Genomic DNA, 18094 nt, shown 5'->3' on the forward strand with positions numbered 1-18094 from the left:
CTCTAGGAAGAGTCTTGGTGGTTCTTCATCCATTTAAGAATTTTAGAGGCCACTGTGTTCCTGGGGATCTTCAATGCTGCAGAAATGTTGGTACCATTCCCCAGATCTGTGCCTAGACACAATCCCGTCTCTGAGCTCTACGGACAATTCCTTCGCCCTCATGGCTTGGTTTTTGCTCTGATACGCACTGTCAACTGTGGGGCCTTATATAGACAGGTGTGTGCCTTTCCAAATCATATCCAATTAATTGAATTTACCACAGGTGGACTCTAATCAAGTTGTAGAAACACCTCAAGGATGATCAATGGAAACTGGATGCACCTGAGCTCAATTTCAAAACTCATAGCAAAGTGTCTGAATCCCAATATAAATCAGGTATTTCGGTTTTAATACATTTGCAAACATGTTTTCGCTTTGTCATTATGGGGTATTGTGTGTAGGTTGCTGAGGATTTTTTTTTTAAGTTACATTTTTTACATTTTATAGCCTTATTCTAAAATGGATTTAAAAAAAATGCTTCTTCATAAATCTATACACAATACCCCATCTACACATAATTCATTCTACACCTCTAAGCCAAGCCTAGTAGTCAGCCCTTACCCCTGGTTTTGTATGACACCACGGCCACGGTGAGGTGTATCTCCCCAGGGTGGACGTCCGGTGAGGAGCTAATGGAGTAGTATCTGGGCTGGAGCAAAGGCAGTTGTGTCAGCAGCAGGGTGGATGGCATCTGAATAGAGGGGAACTCCTCCAAAACCTCCACCATAGTCGGGTTGTTGTACCACTTCCATTCCTCATACTCCTGCAAGCCCTGGAGAGGAAAGAGGGGAGGAGGTATGTTTGTCTTGTACATTCAATATACCCTAATGTAAGGAGCCAGGCAAAAAAATAAATGTATTGCTTCAGAGAGAAGGAGTTATTATGTTCCTGTTCCTCCAACTCCACGCACCTAGAGGTATTCCAGTTAGGTATTCCAGACATATTCCAGTTAGATGCGGCACTCACAACAAGCTAATCTAATGCCTCTCCTGATGTGATTAAATGATGTATTATAGACTTTACATATTTTTGGGCTTTCTGGCTTTAGTCATATAAACTTAGCCTGACTACCTTGTGTAACCCACAGACACTGGGGGCCATGCAGCTCTGGAGTTGAACAGACAAAGAAATAGCAAGGGCAGCCAGTAGCTAAAGATCCCACTGTGGCTTGTTGTTGTTTGTTATTCCTCCTCCCTTCAAATTCTATTCTCTTTTTTAGTTTTTTAAGAATGAGTTGAACCGTGAAGAGTGAGTCACTTACTCGCCTGGCCAATGTAACGTTTTTAACACAATGGACGTGCTTTTTCCTTCTTCTGTGGGAGTCACTGTATGGGGAGAGAATAGGCCTGTGGTTTACCAGGCGTGGGGCTTAAATTCCATAGTGTCTGAGCCAGCCAAAACTCACCTACTCTAAGGTTATTTTCAACAAGAGCAAAGTCTATGGCATCCCATTAATGATTTAAAAAATAACCCTGGGTTAAACGTTTGGATTTTTAAAACAGAAAAATAAACATTGTAAAGTCCAATACATCGAGAGGAAACAAATTATTGTAAGGAAAAACGTCACCATTGTAAACAAAAACAAATCCAGGAATTGCAAGTAAAAAATAGTAAACAGGAATTTTTTATAATATATATATATATATATATCTATTTATATTTATGTGTCATTTACAACAATCTGCTTTGCTTTGTTTGTAAGTTTTCCTCACCTACATTTGCCTTTCTCAGGTCTTTTCTTCGACTCAGATTTCTACGGTTACAATACTTTTTTCCTACGCTTTCATTTTTGAACCAATGTGGGGGTGTGGTTAGTAACAAACAACTGTTACTATTGGTCAATACATTTGGAGTGACAGTTCAAAGACCACACCCACAGCCTGAACTATAAGACCAGAGATGGTAAAGAAAGCCTTAATCTCTCCATTATCTCTGCTCAGAATTCAAACAAACCTACCAAGCCCTGCCGAATAGCCAGCAGCAACAGCCTGGCACATTTCCCCCTTTCATCAGTGGCTAAAACTTGTAAAAGTTAGTTATGTTTATTTTCATAGGCGAGGGAGAAAAGTTGTAATATCGGTCACCATCACATGCCTATTATTAGCTAACGTTACATACTGCCCACGGAAGGCATGACAAGCCGGTGCGAATGACCAGTGCACCTTGTATCAAGGTGCTTCCCAACGGGAGTTGCTTCCCACTGGGCAGCTGTATCTCATGTCGCCAGCGGTAGATAACGAAGCCAAGCAGCCTACACAATAAATCATTTGTAAAATTTGGTAGTAAACACCTGGATGTCACCGGGATTCAGTCTACTGCGCAATGGGGAGAGAAGCCAGGGTCGGTAGCATGAGTCTTCCTAACACTGAATTACTTCATATAAACTGTACTGAACTACACAGTTAAAACCCTTCATTACCTTACTGAGAGTCTCCAACTTCTTCCTCTGCTTGTCATTGGTGGCGAGGGAGGCAAACTGCTGCAGCAGGACAGGGCTGGGGGGTGTGGTGATGTCCAGGAAGTACTGGAAGGCCTGGTAGATGGTGCAGGGGGGAATCCGGGGCTCCTCTAGCCAGTTACTGATCACACCTTCAGAAGGACAAAAATAAACAGGTAAAGAAAAACACCAGAAGAGATGCATCAAAACTTTGATAGTACAGTATTAGCCTTTTTTTGTGTGTATTACATTACCCTAAGAGGATTGGAGGATTGAATCTGGTATCAAACTCAGCTTTATTCAATTCATTCAAGTCCCATTGAGGTTAGAAGACCTCTTTTCCCAAAGGTGTCCAGGCCAAGGTCATGTTTTTGTCTGCAAGGGCATTGCTGGCTAAGATTATGAAACTAGGACCCAGTAGACTACTAACCCAGGGCTGTGTTCCTCTCCTCTAGGAACTCCACCTTGACGATCTGATTGACAGGTGGGGCATCCTCTAGCTTCTCTATAAGGGCCGTAACCAGGTCCTCATGGTTGCCAGGGAAGATGCCCAGATGGTCGCCGGGCTGGTACGTCAGGCTGTCCTCGTTATTTGTGTGAAGTCGAACAAATATGGTGGAGCGACTGCTAGGGGATTCAGAACAGTGGTTACAGTTTGTAACTATTGTACAGTTTGGAGTTCTACAGTAAATCTACAGTAAATTGCGTATGAAGTACAATTTGCTACAACTGATTGAGACTAAGAAAAGTCCTATTTGAAAATGTTCTCCAGTCTAGTCTACAGTATTGTAACAAAATCCACCCACTTGGATGTGGAACTTTGTAGGTTTTCGCTCTGTAAGATCTTGGCTCCATAGACCTTCTTCTTGTGGATGCTGTAGAGTGCTGTTGGAGGACACATTCACAATATGAAGCATCCATAATATGACATTGGAAGCCTTAAAGGGTTTACGGAGGCTACATTAGACCTAAAAAGTTAGGTTTTGTTTACAAAGTCCTCATTGAAACAGTGTTTAACTTGTGTTGTATTTTGTTTACCTTGTGTTAGTGCAGGGGCCTCAGCTGTGTAGGTGAGGCGGAATTTGCTCTTCTTCCAGCTTCGATCATTACTGATCAACGAATCATGTGCCTTCTCAATGTTCACGTCTCCAATGCAGAACACATCACAGGCAGCCTTCAGACAGACAACCATAGGCGCTTGTAAGGACAAGTAATCATAGCTGTGTATAGTCCATTATGAAGACCTTTACCATTAGAGTGTGTATGTATGTGTATGTGTGTGTACATGTGTGTACAGTATACACACAGTACCAGTGAAAGTTTGGACACACCTACTCATTCAAGGGTTTTTCTTTGTTTTTACAATGTTCTTCATTGTAGAATAATAGTGAAGACATCGAAACTTTGAAATAACACATATGGAATCCTTTAGTAACCAATAAAGTGTTAACCAAATCCAAATATATCTTATATTTGAAATTCTTCAAATAGCCACCTTTGCCTTGATGACAGCTTTGCACACTGGCATTCTCTCAACCAGCATCATGAGGTAGTCGTCTGGAATGCATTTCAATTAACAGGTGTGCCTTGTTAAAAGCTCATTTGTGGAGTTTCTTTCCTTCTTGATGAGTTTACAGCTGCAAGCCTCTTGGGGTATGTCTCCATAAATTGGCACATCTAGCCACAGGGATTTTTGCCCATTCTTCAAGGCAAAACTGCTCCAGCTCCTTCAAGTTGGATGGGTTCCTCTGGTGTACAGCAATCTTTAAGTCACACCACAGATTCTCAATTGGATTGAGGTCTGGGCTTTGACTAGGCCATTCCAAGACATGTAAATGTTTCCCCTTACACCACTCAAGTGTTGCTTTAGCAGTATTCTCAGGGTCATTGTCCTGCTGGTGAACGTCCGTCCCAGTCTCAAAAATCTGGAAGACTGAAACAGGTTTCCCCTTAAGAATTTCCCTGTATTTAGCGCCATCAATCATTCCTTCAATTCTGACCAGTTTCCCAGTCCCTGCAGATGAAAACATCCACACAGCATGATGCCGCCACCACCATGCTTCACTGTGTGGATGGTGTTCACGGGGTGATGAAGTGTTGGGTTTGTGCCAGACATAGCGTTTTCCTTGAAGGCCAAAAATCTAAATTGGCCACTCTTCCATAAAGCTAAGCACTGTGGAGTGTACGGCTTAAAGTGGACAGATATGGACAGATACGCCAATCTCCGCTGTGGAGCCTTGCAGCTCCCTCAGGGTTATCTTTGGTCTCTTTGTTGCCTCTGATTAATGCCCTCCATGCCTGGTCCGTGAGTTTTGGTGAGCGACCCTGGGGGGGGTTTATCCCTTTTTCTCCCCAATTTCGTGGTATCCAATCGTTTTAGTAGCTACTATCTTGTCTCATCGCTACAACTCCCGTACGGGCTCGGGAGAGACGAAGGTTGAAAGTCATGCTTCCGCCGATACACAACCCAACCAAGCCGCACTGCTTCTTAACACAGCGCACATCCAACCTGGAAGCCAGCCGCACCAATGTGCCGGAGGAAACACCTGGCAACCTTGGTTAGCGCGCACTGCACCCGGCCCGCCACGGGAGTCGCTGGTGCGCGATGAGACATGGACATCCCTACCGGCCAAGCCGGTTACAACAGAGTCTCTGGTGGCACAGCTGGCGCTGCAGTACAGTGCCCTTAACCACTGCGCCACCCGGGAGGCCCCCTTTCATTTTTTTAGAATGGATTTAATGGTTCTCAGTGGGATGTTCAAAGCTTCTGATAATTTTTTATAACCCAACCCTGATCTGTACTTCTCCACAACTTTGTCCCTGACCTGTTTGGAGAGCTCCTTAGTCTTCATGGTGCCACTTGCTTGGTGGTGCCCCTTGCTTAGTGGTGTTGCAGACTCTGGGGCCTTTCGGAACAGGTGTATATATACTGAGATCATGTGACACTAAATAAAGTCCACCTGTGTGCAATCTAACTAATTATGTGACTTCTGAAGGTAATTGGTTGCACCAGATCTTATTTAGATTTTTTCAGGTTTTTATTTTTTAGAATTGTTTTGAAATAAGTAATTTTTTTCATTTCACTTCACCAAGTTGGACTATTTTGTGTATGTCCATCACATGAAATCCAAATAAATAGCAATTTAAATTACAGGCTTTAAAGCAACAAAATAGGAAAAATGAATACTTTTGCAAGGCACTGTACCCCTGCAGCAGAGGATAAGTTCAGTAGAGTTACCAGCCTCAGAAATTGCAGCCCAAATAAATGCTACAGAGTTCAAGTAACAGACACATCTCAACATCGACTGTTCAGAGGAGAGCATGTGAATCAGGCCTTCATGGTTGAATTGCTGCAAAGAAAACACTACTAAAGGACACAATAAAAAGAAGAGACTTTCTTGGGCCAAGAAATATGAGCAATGGACATTAGACCGGTGTAAATTTGCCCTTTGGTCTGGAGTCCAAATTTGAGATTTTTGGTTCCAACCGCCGTGTCTTTGTGAGACAAGGTGTGGGTGAACGGATGATCTCCGCATTTGTATTTCACACTGTAAAGCATGGAGGAGGTGGTGTTATGGTGTGGAGGTATTTGCTGGTGACACTGTCAGTGATTTATTTACAATTCAAGGCACACTTAACCAGCATGGCTACCACAGCATTCTGCAGCGATACACCATCCCACCTAGTTTGAGCTTAGTGGGACTATCATTTGTTTTTCAACAGGACAATGACCCAACGCACCTCCAGGTTGTGTAAGGGCTATTTTACCAAGAAGGAGAGTGACCTGGCCTCCACAATCACCTGGTTTGGGATGAGTTGGACCACAGAGTGAAGGAAAAGCAGCCAAAAAGTGCTCAGCATATGTGGGAACTCCTTCAAGACTGTTGAAAAAGAATTTCAGGTTTGAAATGCATTCCAGGTGACCACCTCATGATGCTGGTTAAGAGAATGCCAAGTGTGTGCAAAGCTGTCATCAAGGAAAAATATATTTTTTGTTTAATACGTTTTTGGTTACTACATGATTCCATATGTGTTATTCCATAGTTTTGATGTCTTCACTATTATTCTACAATGTAGAAAATAGTAAAAATAAAGAAAAACCCTTAAATGAGTAGATGTGTCCAAACTTTTGACTGGTATTATATATATTCATGCATGTGCATTACATTCATGCATGTGTGTGCGTTATATGCCCCATAAGGAATCGCCCAGTCACCCCACCTTGAAAACCTTCTTGGCCCAGTTTCTGAAGGACTCTTCCTGGCCACACAGCTCATCTCCCTCCCCCATGCGTAGGATGCGCTCCCCCCCCAGCTCCTCGAGCAGCGTGTCCACAGCGTGGGCAAAAGCACAGAAGTGTGGGTAGGCTCTTGAGCCAAGGCCAAACACTGAGAACCTGGAGAGAGAGAAAGAACAGAAAGAAAGAACGAGTGAGAACGAGAGAGAAAACGACAAGTACACAGGCATGCAAAGACACACTGATTTGATTCAGACAACCATACATCACCATCATCTGGCATCAACTGCATCATCAAGCTCAGTTTAGGAGCCTGATATTGCTGATCTACAGAGGGAGTCATACTCTATGGCTATGACAATGTCATCCTGTCTTATGTTTTGTTATGTGTTAAATGTGTAACCAAAGTATGTATGCCTAATAAGCTAGGTCTACTGTGTAGTCTAGGAATGCTATGTTTATGTCGGCAAAGTTTTTTAACCATTTAATTAAAAGGACCACAATGGAAATGTGTTTTTCAAACGTTTGTGTGTCATCTTTGATGATTTTAAATGCGTGGTTGTATTGTGTTTGAAATTGTCAAATCACTATCCATCTACATACAAGGGAATTGATCAAAATAGCCTTCTTCCTTCCTCAGTATTCACAGAACTCTATACAGACAGGCAGTCTATCCCGTCTGTGCTGGGAAACACAGAGGTGGAGATGGTAAAAGGTAGAATCTAGCCCTTCCATCCAATCAGATTTTGTTTGACAATCTTGGGCTTGCTTACTGTACCTGACGTTGGCGAGGGGTCCGGTGCTTTCAAAGTTGACCCTGGGCTCAGGTTCATCACTGGAGGATTTGCGGGTGTCTGAGTAGGAGGACACGCTGTTGAAACGCACCTTGTAACTCCTGAGAGAGAGGCAGATACAGGGACAACAAGTACACTCGCAATATAGAATAGTACTTTATTAGTCCATTGCAGAGACAAATACTTCTGTTCTCCACCCAACCCCAGGCAAAAAACAAACACCCATTTTCGAGGAGCACAGGGTCAGTCGCAGTGCAGCACCCCTAGAGCTATTTTAGGGGTTAATGGTCTTACGCAAGGGCACAAGTACACTCCCTCTCACAGAAAAAGATCTATTGCAGTTAAGTGATTAGAAGTAAAACTGTGAATCTGTATGAGGATGTCTGAGGATTACTGCAGCCATGATTACATCCCAATTGGCACCCTATTCCCTATATAGTGCACTACCCACTATGGGCCCTGGTTAAAAGTAGTGTACTATATAGGGAATGTGGTGCCATTTGGGACGTATACCATAAAAAACATGCTCTGTTTGAATGGGCACTCACTTTCGGTCCTCTGTGTTAGATGTTGGATGTCTCATCTCCATCAAGGCAGCTCCGAATTTCTATACACAAACACACTCAGTCAATCATTTGCAGGTTTACCTTATGTAAATGTAACCAAAATACAGATGGTATATACTGTAGTTGTGTGAATTAAACACACACACACACACAGTACTGGTCAATCATACCTCTCCATTTTCAGGTGGATCTCCATTACCAAAGGTGCTGGTCACCGCCAACACAAGTGTTTCATGCTCCAGGTCCACCATGTCGTACTCATCCATTGACATTACCTATAGTAGTGGAGCGTGTCAATCAAGATATCATTGTGATGTGAACCAGAGCCATTTTGAAATAAAACAAAATAGAAAACGCATTTAAAATTTCCCACAAACAAAGAACGGCAGATATTCAAGACAGAAAAATACTCAGTTTTACCAAAATACCACAGAGACACTAAGGACAAAACCACATTTCAAGTTACACATTTCAAGTTACAAGGAAGTAACTTCTCTTCAACCTTTCCCTCCTCTGTCAAAGACCACATAAACATTCCACAAGGTCATGTGCCCAGGACCTGAGGCCATAGAGGACTAGTATCTAACGAACACTACTTGCATTAACAAGGTGATAATGTGCCGCAATACAATTAACACCCAGGCATCAGACTCGCCATCTGACTCTAGCAGCCTTCATGCCTACGGGCCATCATGCTGAGAGAACGAGAGGAAACAGGGGATGGACAAGACGACAGGGAGGAAGAGAGGAAATGCACAACCCAGCCCAGTCATTCATCCGCTCTGCATCTGCCTGTCTGACTCAAGTACAAGAAGATCCTTTCCTCTCGTATGATTGATTACATTAACAAATAGGAAGAAGAAACAGAAGATGTGATGTCCTGGAGGGAAACACTAGATGATTGAGAACCGCAGAGCTGTGTGTTTTTATTGTGATTTTTTTCCCAAACACATTTACACAGCCCGCAGTGTTTTATGATCTTATCTTAAACTACAGCTCAACGCTTGGCTGGGTTGATTCCGTCGCTGTGTCCCCTGGCGCTGTGCTGCATGAGAGAGAATGGGAAAGTGACAAAAGACACATTTCCGTGCAACTTCGCCTTCTTGGTGTGAAAACTGTCTCCTCGCTTTTTTTTTCAAATCTGCAGGCCTCAGCTTTGTCATTCAAGAAAGTCCCCCCCCCAAAAAAGACATGACACAAACTCAGTCAAACTGTGTGGTTTACCTTTGCCTTAAAAAAGGCATGCTTCAAAATCTCAAAGGAGTTAAGGGGGAAGTTTTGAAGTAGGCTTTTTTTAGGTTCTATTCAAGATCACAAATAGACATGACACATCAACTCAAATTGAACTTGTGTGGTAGCTATATGAAACATTTAAAAAGTTACCTTTGCATCAAAGGCATGCTTGAAAATCTCACATAAGGTTTTTGCATAGTCTTGAGACTTTCCGGTCTCGGTGGCGAATAGTATCGTAGCTTTGACTCTCTTAGCCATGGCCTGGCCCATTAGCTTGGCTGAAAACTTCACAGCCCTGCACACACAGAGACAATACATTTATAATTCACAACATAATAAAATGGCTATAAATAAACACTTTAAAATGGTTCATTCATGAAAGGTTTGATATCATGTAACCAGAAATAAAAAACGGAAGTTAAATCATAGGCACCAGTGATCAAGGGCAAAACAGACCTCGTTACACCCCCCCCCAAAGTCTTCTAAACTCAGATGCCTACTGTAGCTTACTAGCTTCCTTCCGTGCTCGTGTGGTTCGCTCGAGCAGACAGGCAGTGCTGCATGTCATGACTAAACAGCGGATGGCAATCATAGCTCGTAGTATCCTCGGGGCAATTCCAATAATAACTCAGAACCCACCCAACGCACGAAAGAACGAAAAAAGCTAAACGCTTATATTTCACCATTGTTCTGATTACTCCCTTTGGGGTTGATTGAGTGAATTACACCATTGAGTAGATCAGCTTCCTCTCCTCCCTGTGTCTGTACCACTACCTCATCTCATCCCATCCCATTCAACGAGTGGCAAAAAAAGGAGCATAAGAGCAAATGGAGGATAAACAGACAAAGGTGACCAGCTGGCCCCCCTATAATATAATTCTACCCTTCAACCGAAGAACCATAAATCTCTGTTTTGGAAAAAATTAATATTTCTAGTTGTGTAGTGAATAATCCAGAATCTTGATATGACAAAGACTATAAATAGACAGCATGTACAATACATTTCCATGACTGTCTAGAACTCTGGACATTACAGTGGAGCTAATAAGATACAAAATCAGTAACATACTATATTTAGTCATAATTCTCAGTCCCAAATGGATGACTAGGAAACAAGTGGGCACTTCAGTCTAAAAAGCAAGCAGGGCTGCACAGGCGACCTCTGACCCCAATCTAGGTGAAGCATAATGTTGTCCTAAGGCGTAATGAAAAGACTCTCTCTCTCTACTCACTTGGCCAGTTTCTTGAAGCCAATGGCTCTTTTCTTGGTGGGTGTCCCATTGTTTACTTTCCACACATGGTTATTCCATGGGTCAGCCTGTAGCAGAGAGACATAGTTACAATAGTCTTAGCATACAGGTCATTGGATGGCATTACTGTACATTTGAAGGACATATTCTGATCCTGACCTGGGGTCAAATACATACTGTATGTGAAATACGCTGCTAAAGTATTATAAAATATTTTACTTTGACCTGGCCACACAAACTTTCCTTCCTCCTCACCTGATACTCAAAGGATGGCGTGAGGCGATAGTTGAGCATCTCCTGGTGAAAAACTGGGGTGATGCTTCCAGACATTGGGGGTACAATCCAGACCCAGTCCCCCGGGCAGCCCCCCCGCACCCTGATCTCATTCTCCATGTGCTTCATGAAGGACTCTGTGGCAGAGTGGTGGTCCACTATGGTTACCTTAGAAGACTGGGAACATATAATGGCGATCAGTTCCTGTCTGAGGAATTCAATCATTGCAATTGTTTCAGGTTGACATTTAGTAGTACATACTATTTCACCTTTATTTCTCGTCCCTCGTGACAGCCTTAACATTGGTTCTGGGTGCCGAGATTCCACAATTTCTAACATAATGTAAAGACTTCTAAAGAAGAATGCTTTAGGCTTTAATTTATATACAGTCTAGAAATGTGCAGATAATACAATAGAAGAACACTTGGCAATCACCTGAAAACTGTAGAGGACTGCTATGTTGATCTCCACCAGTGCCTGGTCCTTCCACAGAGAAGAGGTCTTTCTGGTATCCAGAGCCATCAGACTGGCCACTTCCTATTGGACAGGGCAAGACAATACTGTAATAACAATAACTGTTGTTGATAACTTAAGGTTATTTGCGTAACCCCAGTTCTCCGATATTACGAGTGAGACATCGCACTATGCCGATTCACCAGAAGTAGCTTGAAGGAACAATTATACACGTCTGTTGGAGACCAACAGGTCGAGTGGGGAAATGATGGAGCCTCTCCCCTCGTACTAAAAAAGCCCCTTGCCTGCCCTCTGATCATTCTTGAGTGTCAAACTTCCTTACACTCTTGCGAGTAGGGGACTGTGGTGAGATGTAGAGCTGGGACGATAAACCCAAAATGATCGACACCGACCATACCGATCACTTATCGCAGGCATTTAGCTGATATTGTTCATTACGATAAGTAGCCTATACTAGAGAAATGTGAAGTTTGAAATGAAATAAGTTTGCTAATATGGGTAATTGTTAATGGGACAACTGATAGCTACAACCACCGTAGTAGTAGTAGTACAAAAAAAACAACTGGTGCACATTAATGTTATAAACTTATATTTAGGTATTGTTAACGCATCAATTCAGGCAATTTATCGCGACATGGATTTTTGACAATGACGCCCAGCTCAAGTGAGATGTCTCACTCATAATATCAACATCATTTTTCAATTATTTGCTTTAACATCTCACTGTGGGATATGACCAACTCCTGTAATCACACATGCTCTACGAAGAAGGACAGTCTCAATATTAACCCAGAGGCAATGAGGACAGTAAATCAAAAGTACGCGCCAATGAAGGCACAGTGATGTCGTTAGAACTTCATAAAAGTAGGAGGGGATGCCCAACAAGCCGCATCACAAATCTCCTGCAAGAAGATGCCCTTGAACAGTGCCCAGGAGGTCTCTAGTAGATTGAGTCTACATGCTTTTGCGGCACAGCTGGACTTCAGGCTAGAAGGTTTGAGACCTGCTCCCTGCCTGTTTCATTACAGTATTCTGTATTGGCATTACCAGAGAATTTAAAACCTTTTTGTAATAACATAGTATATGGGATTTGATTTTAAGAAATTTGGCTTAATTCATTTCATTAATATTATGGTGTTTCCATTCAGAGAAAATTTGTCAGTTTGAAAATTCAGACCGTTTCGCTCTCGGAGCGCACACTGGACGTTCGGGCCCTGAAGAGTAGGGTTGATTTGAGCGTTGACGGCAGTCAAGCACCCAAGCTAATGTTGGCTAGCTACTTCCAGACACAAATGAGACCACTAACCATTTTACCCACCCTAGCAGAGCTGGTAAAGCAGTCGTTTTGAAGTAATCGCAAAAAAACAGGCTTTATTTTAGTGCATTCTTCACCCTGCCAGCTCCTATTAGTTCAATTGAGCACCGTGGCACCAACCTGCCTTCCGAACGTTCTATTCCCAGCTTATTGTTCAACGTGACAATGCCTGCTTCGCTATTTTTGGCATTGAGACCTGCTCACGTTGTTTTATAGTTAAAATGTAAACAAAAATCATATTGGAACTCTGCGGTCTTCCCATTGTTTTCTATGGGGGAAATATAGGCATGTCTGTCTATTTGGCCAAATATCTTGCAATGTGTATATTTAGATTTTTTTCAAGTCAGGTGTAACCAGTGTGAAATTGCAGGTATGTATGCATGCGTTATGATTAACGAGACGTGGTGTGATCATAACAACATACAGGAATTCAAGTCCTTTTGTTCACCTGACTCAGAATTCCTTACAATCAAATGCCGACCGCATTATCTACCAAGAGAATTCTCTTTGATCATAATCACAGTCGTATATATTCCCCCCCAAGCAGACACATCAACGGCCCTGAAATAACTTCATTTGACTCTATGTAAACCACATATCCTGAGGCTGCTTTTATTGTAGCTGGGGATTTTAACAAGGCTAATCTGAAAACAAGGATCCATACATTTTACCAGCATATTCATTGCGCGACCCGGGCTGGCAAAACCCTGGATCATTGTTATTCTAATATAAAGACCTCTCCCGCCCGCCTTTCGGAAAAGCTGACCACGACTCCATGTTGTTGCACCCAGCATATAGACAGAAACTGAAGCACCCGGGCTCAGGTCTGTTCAACGCTGGTCCGACAAATCGGATTCCACGCTTCAAGATTCCGTCGATCACGTGGACTGGGATATGTTCTGCAAGTGATATGCTGGGATATGTTAGCAAGTGCATCGGTGACGATATACCCACAGCGTCTATTGAAACATTCCCCAACCAGAAACCGTGGATTTGATGGCAGCATTCGCGAACCACTGCTTTTAATCAGGGCAAAGTGACCGGAAACATGACCAAATACAAACGGTGTAGCTATTCCCTCCACAAGGCAATCAAACAAGCTAAGAATCAGTATAGAGACAGAGTCGCAATTCAATGGCTCAGACACGAGGTATGTGGCAGGGTCTACAGTCAATCACGGACTACAATAGAAAAACCAGCCCCGTCGCGGACCACGATGTCTTGCTCCCAGACAAACTAAACAACTTCTTTGCTCTCTTTGGAGGACAATACAGTGCCACTGACACAACAAACTACCAAAACCTGTGGGCTCTCCTTCACTGCAGCCAACGTGAGTAAAACCCCCGCACGGCATCCCTGGCCGTGTCCTCAGAGCATGAGCAGACCAGCTGGCTGGTGTGTTTATGGACATATTCAATCAATCCTTATCCCAGTGCTGGTCCCACATGCTTCAAGAGGGCCACCATTGTTCCTGTTCCCAAGAAAGCTAAGGTAACTGAGCTAAATGACTACCGCCCCGTAGCACTCACTTCCGTCATCATGAAGTGCTTTGAGAGACTAGTCAAGGACCATATCACCTCCACCCTACCTGACACCCTAGACCCACTCCAATAGGTTCACAGACAACGCACTCACAATGCACACTTACCTAACCCATCTGGACAAGAGGAATACCTATGTAATAATGCTGTTCATCGACTACAGCTCAGCATTTAACACCATAGTACACTCCAAACTTGTCATTAATCTTGAGTCCCTGGGTCTCGACCCAGCCCTGTGCAACTGGGTCCTGGACTTCCTGACGGACCGCCCCCAGGTGGTGAGGGTAGGTAACATCTCCACTGCGCTGATCCTCTACACAGGGGCCCCACAAGGGTGCGTTCTCTGCCCTCTCCTGTACTCCCTGTTCACACATGATTGCGTGGCCATGCATGCCTCATCAAGTTTGCAGACGACACTAGTGGTAGGCTTGATTACCAACAACGACGAGACGGCCTACAGGGAGGAGGTGAGGGCCCTCGGAGTGTGGTGTCAGGAAAATAACCTCACACTCAATGTCAACAAAACAAAAGGATATGATCGTGGACTTCAGGAAACAGCAGAGGGAGCAGCCGCCTATCCACATCGACGAGACAGTAGTGGTGAAGGTGTTAAGTTCCTCGGCGTACACATCACAGACAAATTGAAATGGTCCACCCACACAGACAGCGTGGCAAAGAAGGCGCAGCAGCGCCTCTTCAACCTCAGGAGGCTGAAGAATTTAAGCTTGTCACCAAAAAAACAAACTTTTACAGATGCAATCGAGAGCATCCTGTCGGGCTGTATTACCACCTGGTACCACAACTGCTCCACCCACAACCTTAAGGCTCTCCAGAGGGTAGTGAAGTCTGCACAACACATCACCGGGGGCAAACTACATACCCTCCAGGACACCTACAACACCAGATGTCACAGGAAGGCCAAAATGATCATCAAGGACAACAACCACCTGAGCCACTGCCTGTTCACCCCACTATCATCCAGAAGGCGAGGTCAGTACAGGTGCATCGAAGCGGGGACAGAGAGACTGAAAAACAGCTTCTATCTCAAGGCCATCAGACTGTTAAACAGCCATCACTAACTGAGTGGCTGCTGCCAACATACTGACTCAACTCTAGCCGAGCGATGGTTATTGATGCTTCAAGGGTAGCTGTTGTCTATGTGTGTAGAGGGTCCCTGGTGTGAGCCCAGGTAGGGACAAGGAGAGGAACGAAAGCTAAAACTGTTACACGGGCACCATTTTAAAAACAGGAGAATCTCCTCTTTGTAATTATGTAAGTCTGGGCAGTGAGCTTGTTTGTCATCGATCCCTAGACCAGAAATAGTCAGAAATGCTTATTTTTTTCCCTAATGTTTCATTACGCAAAAATAAGCACAGTTGACACCTTTCGAGGTGCGGATGTTTACTTTCTACACAAGTATTTTTTTTCCAGTTTCGTCCGACGAACAGATTGTAGTGGTAAAATAAAAAGGGATACATTTAATGGAATTCTAAGCATCACTCCAGTCAAAACAGCCTGTGCGAATGTTAGATTTCATTCATTTTCTATGGACTCGCGCTAGTGTTCCAGTTTAGCCAACTTTCTTAAGCCATTTTTCAGCCTTGGGTGAATTTTGACTCGTTCTATTGTCCAGCCTATAGATAGCCAGAGCGAATTTACAAAAGCACCTGAATATCCATTGAGAAAGCACAAAGACTATACCATTTAGCTAAGATGGACGAGAATAATAAAGTCAATAAGTTAGCCTATAGTTCATCTTTATTTTTTATTTTACCATTATTTAACCAGGTAGGCTAGTTGAGAACATGTTCTCATTTACAACTGCGACCTTTCCAAGATAAAGCAAAGCAGTGTGACACAAACAAACAACACAGAGTTACACATGGAATAAACAAACGTACAGTCAATAATACAATAGAAAAAGTATATATATATATACACACAGTGTGTGCAAATGAGGTAGGATAAGGGAGGTAAGGCAATAAATAGGCCATAGTGGCGAAATAATTACAATATAGCAATTAAACACTGGAGTGATCGATGTGTAGAAGAGGAGTGTGCAAGTAGATACTGGGGTGCACAGGAGGAAAGTAAATAACAGTATGGGGATGATATGAAGCGAGGGCCAGCCAACGAGAGCATACAGTTCGCAGTGGTGGGTAGTATATGGGGCTTTGGTGACGACACGGATGGCACTGTGATAGACTGCATCCAATTTGCTGAGTAGAGTGTTGGAGGCTATTTTGTAAATGACATCGCTGAAGTCAAGGATCGGTAGGATAGTCAGTTTTATGAGTGTATGTTTGGCAGCATGAGTGAAGGATGCTTTGTTGCGAAATAGGAAGCTGATTCTAGATTTAATTTTGGATTAGATGCTTAATGTGAGTCTGGAAGGAGAGTTCACAATCTAACCACACACCTAGGTATTTGTTGTTGTCCAAATATTCCACACAAGTCAGAACCGTCTAGAGTAGTGATGCTGGACAGGCGGGCAGCGATTGGTTGAAGAGCACACATTTAGCTTTGCTTGCATTTAAGAGCAGTTGGAGGCCACGGAAGGAGAGTTGTATGGCATTGAAGCTCTTCTGGAGGTTTGTTAACACAGTGTCCAAAGAAGGGCCAGAAGTATACAGAATGGTGTCATCTGTGTAGAGGTGGATCAGAGAATCACCAGCAGCAAGAGCGACATCATTGATGTATACAGAGAAAAGAGTCGGCCCGAGGATTGAACCCTGTGGCACCCCCATAGAGAAGGCCAGAGGTCCGGACAACAGGCCATCCGATTTGACACACTGAACTATATCAGAGAAGTAGTTGGTGAACCAGGCTAGGCAGTCATTTGAGAAACCAAGGCTGTTGAGTCCGCCGATAAGAATGTGGTGATTGACAGAGTCGAAAGCCCTGGCCAGGTCGATGAATACAGCTGCACAGTACTGTCTCTTATCGATGGCAGTTATGATATCGTTTAGGACCTTGAGCGTGGCTGAGGTGCACCCATGACCAGCTCGGAAACCAGATTGCATAGAGGAGAAGGTACGGTGGGATTCGAAATGGTTGGTGATCTGTTTGTTAACTTGGCTTTCAAGGACCTTAGAAAGGCAGGATAGGATAGAAGTCTAACAGTTTGGGACTAAAGTGTCTCCCCCTTCGAAGAGGGGGATGACAGCGGAAGCTTTCCAATCTTTGGGGATCTCAGACAATACGAAAGAGAGGTTGAACAGGCTAGTAATAACAATTTCAGCAGATCATTTTAGAAAGAGAGGGTCCAGATTGTTTAGCCCAGCTGATTTGTAGGGGTCCAGATTTTTCCGCTCTTTCAGAACACCAGCTATCTGGATTTGGGTGAAGGAGAAATGGGGGAGTCTTGGGCAAGTTGCTGTGGGGGTGCAGGGCTGTAGACCAGGGTAGGGGTAGCCAGGTGGAAAGCATGGCCAGCTGTCGGAAAAAATTATCGGTGGGGACAGTGTTTCCTAGCCTCAGTGTAGTGGGCAGCTGGGAGGAGGTATTCTTATTTTCCATGGACTTTACAGTGTCCCAGAACTTTTTGGAGTTTGTGCTACAGGATGCTAATTTCTGTTGGAAAAAGCTAACCCGTTTCCTTCCTAACTGCCTGTGTATATTGGTTCCTAACTTCCCTGAAAAGTTGCATACCACGGGGGCTATTCGTTGCTAATGCAGTACGCCACAGGATGTTTTTGTGCTGGTCAAGGGCAGTCAGGTGTGTTTCTATATTTTTTGAATGGGGCATGCTTTAAGATTGTGAGGAAAGCATTTAAAGAATAACCAGGCATCCTCTACTGATGGAATGAGGTCAGTATCCTTCCAGGATACCCGGGCCAGGTCGATTAGAAAGGCCTGCTCGCTGAAGTGTTTTAGGTAGCGTTTGACAGTGATGGGGGGTGGTCGTTTGACCGCAGACCCATTACGGACGCAGG

The 18094-nt window shown here is 43.7% G+C and overlaps 1 protein-coding gene across 3 annotated transcripts in view; it reads right to left on the minus strand.

The window, feature by feature from the left end:
- The window catches only part of nos1 (nitric oxide synthase 1 (neuronal)), a 64798-nt gene that overhangs the window by 8037 nt on the left and 38667 nt on the right, over positions 1–18094 (minus strand). For 2 of the 3 annotated variants that reach the window (XM_035786274.2, XM_035786272.2), the window contains exons 11-23: positions 11265–11366; positions 10812–11006; positions 10539–10624; positions 9457–9601; positions 8244–8348; positions 8056–8114; positions 7492–7608; positions 6698–6872; positions 3515–3650; positions 3283–3361; positions 2907–3103; positions 2459–2628; positions 601–811 (exon numbers count right to left, since the gene is read on the minus strand). In XM_035786274.2, the coding sequence (XP_035642167.2) occupies positions 601–811; positions 2459–2628; positions 2907–3103; positions 3283–3361; positions 3515–3650; positions 6698–6872; positions 7492–7608; positions 8056–8114; positions 8244–8348; positions 9457–9601; positions 10539–10624; positions 10812–11006; positions 11265–11366 (1777 nt within the window). The remainder of the gene's footprint in view (positions 1–600; positions 812–2458; positions 2629–2906; positions 3104–3282; positions 3362–3514; positions 3651–6697; positions 6873–7491; positions 7609–8055; positions 8115–8243; positions 8349–9456; positions 9602–10538; positions 10625–10811; positions 11007–11264; positions 11367–18094) is intronic. The other variant, XM_035786273.2, reaches the window with a different exon arrangement.

This window comes from Oncorhynchus keta, chromosome 14, assembly GCF_023373465.1.
Source record: "Oncorhynchus keta strain PuntledgeMale-10-30-2019 chromosome 14, Oket_V2, whole genome shotgun sequence".
NCBI lineage: Eukaryota > Metazoa > Chordata > Actinopteri > Salmoniformes > Salmonidae > Oncorhynchus > Oncorhynchus keta.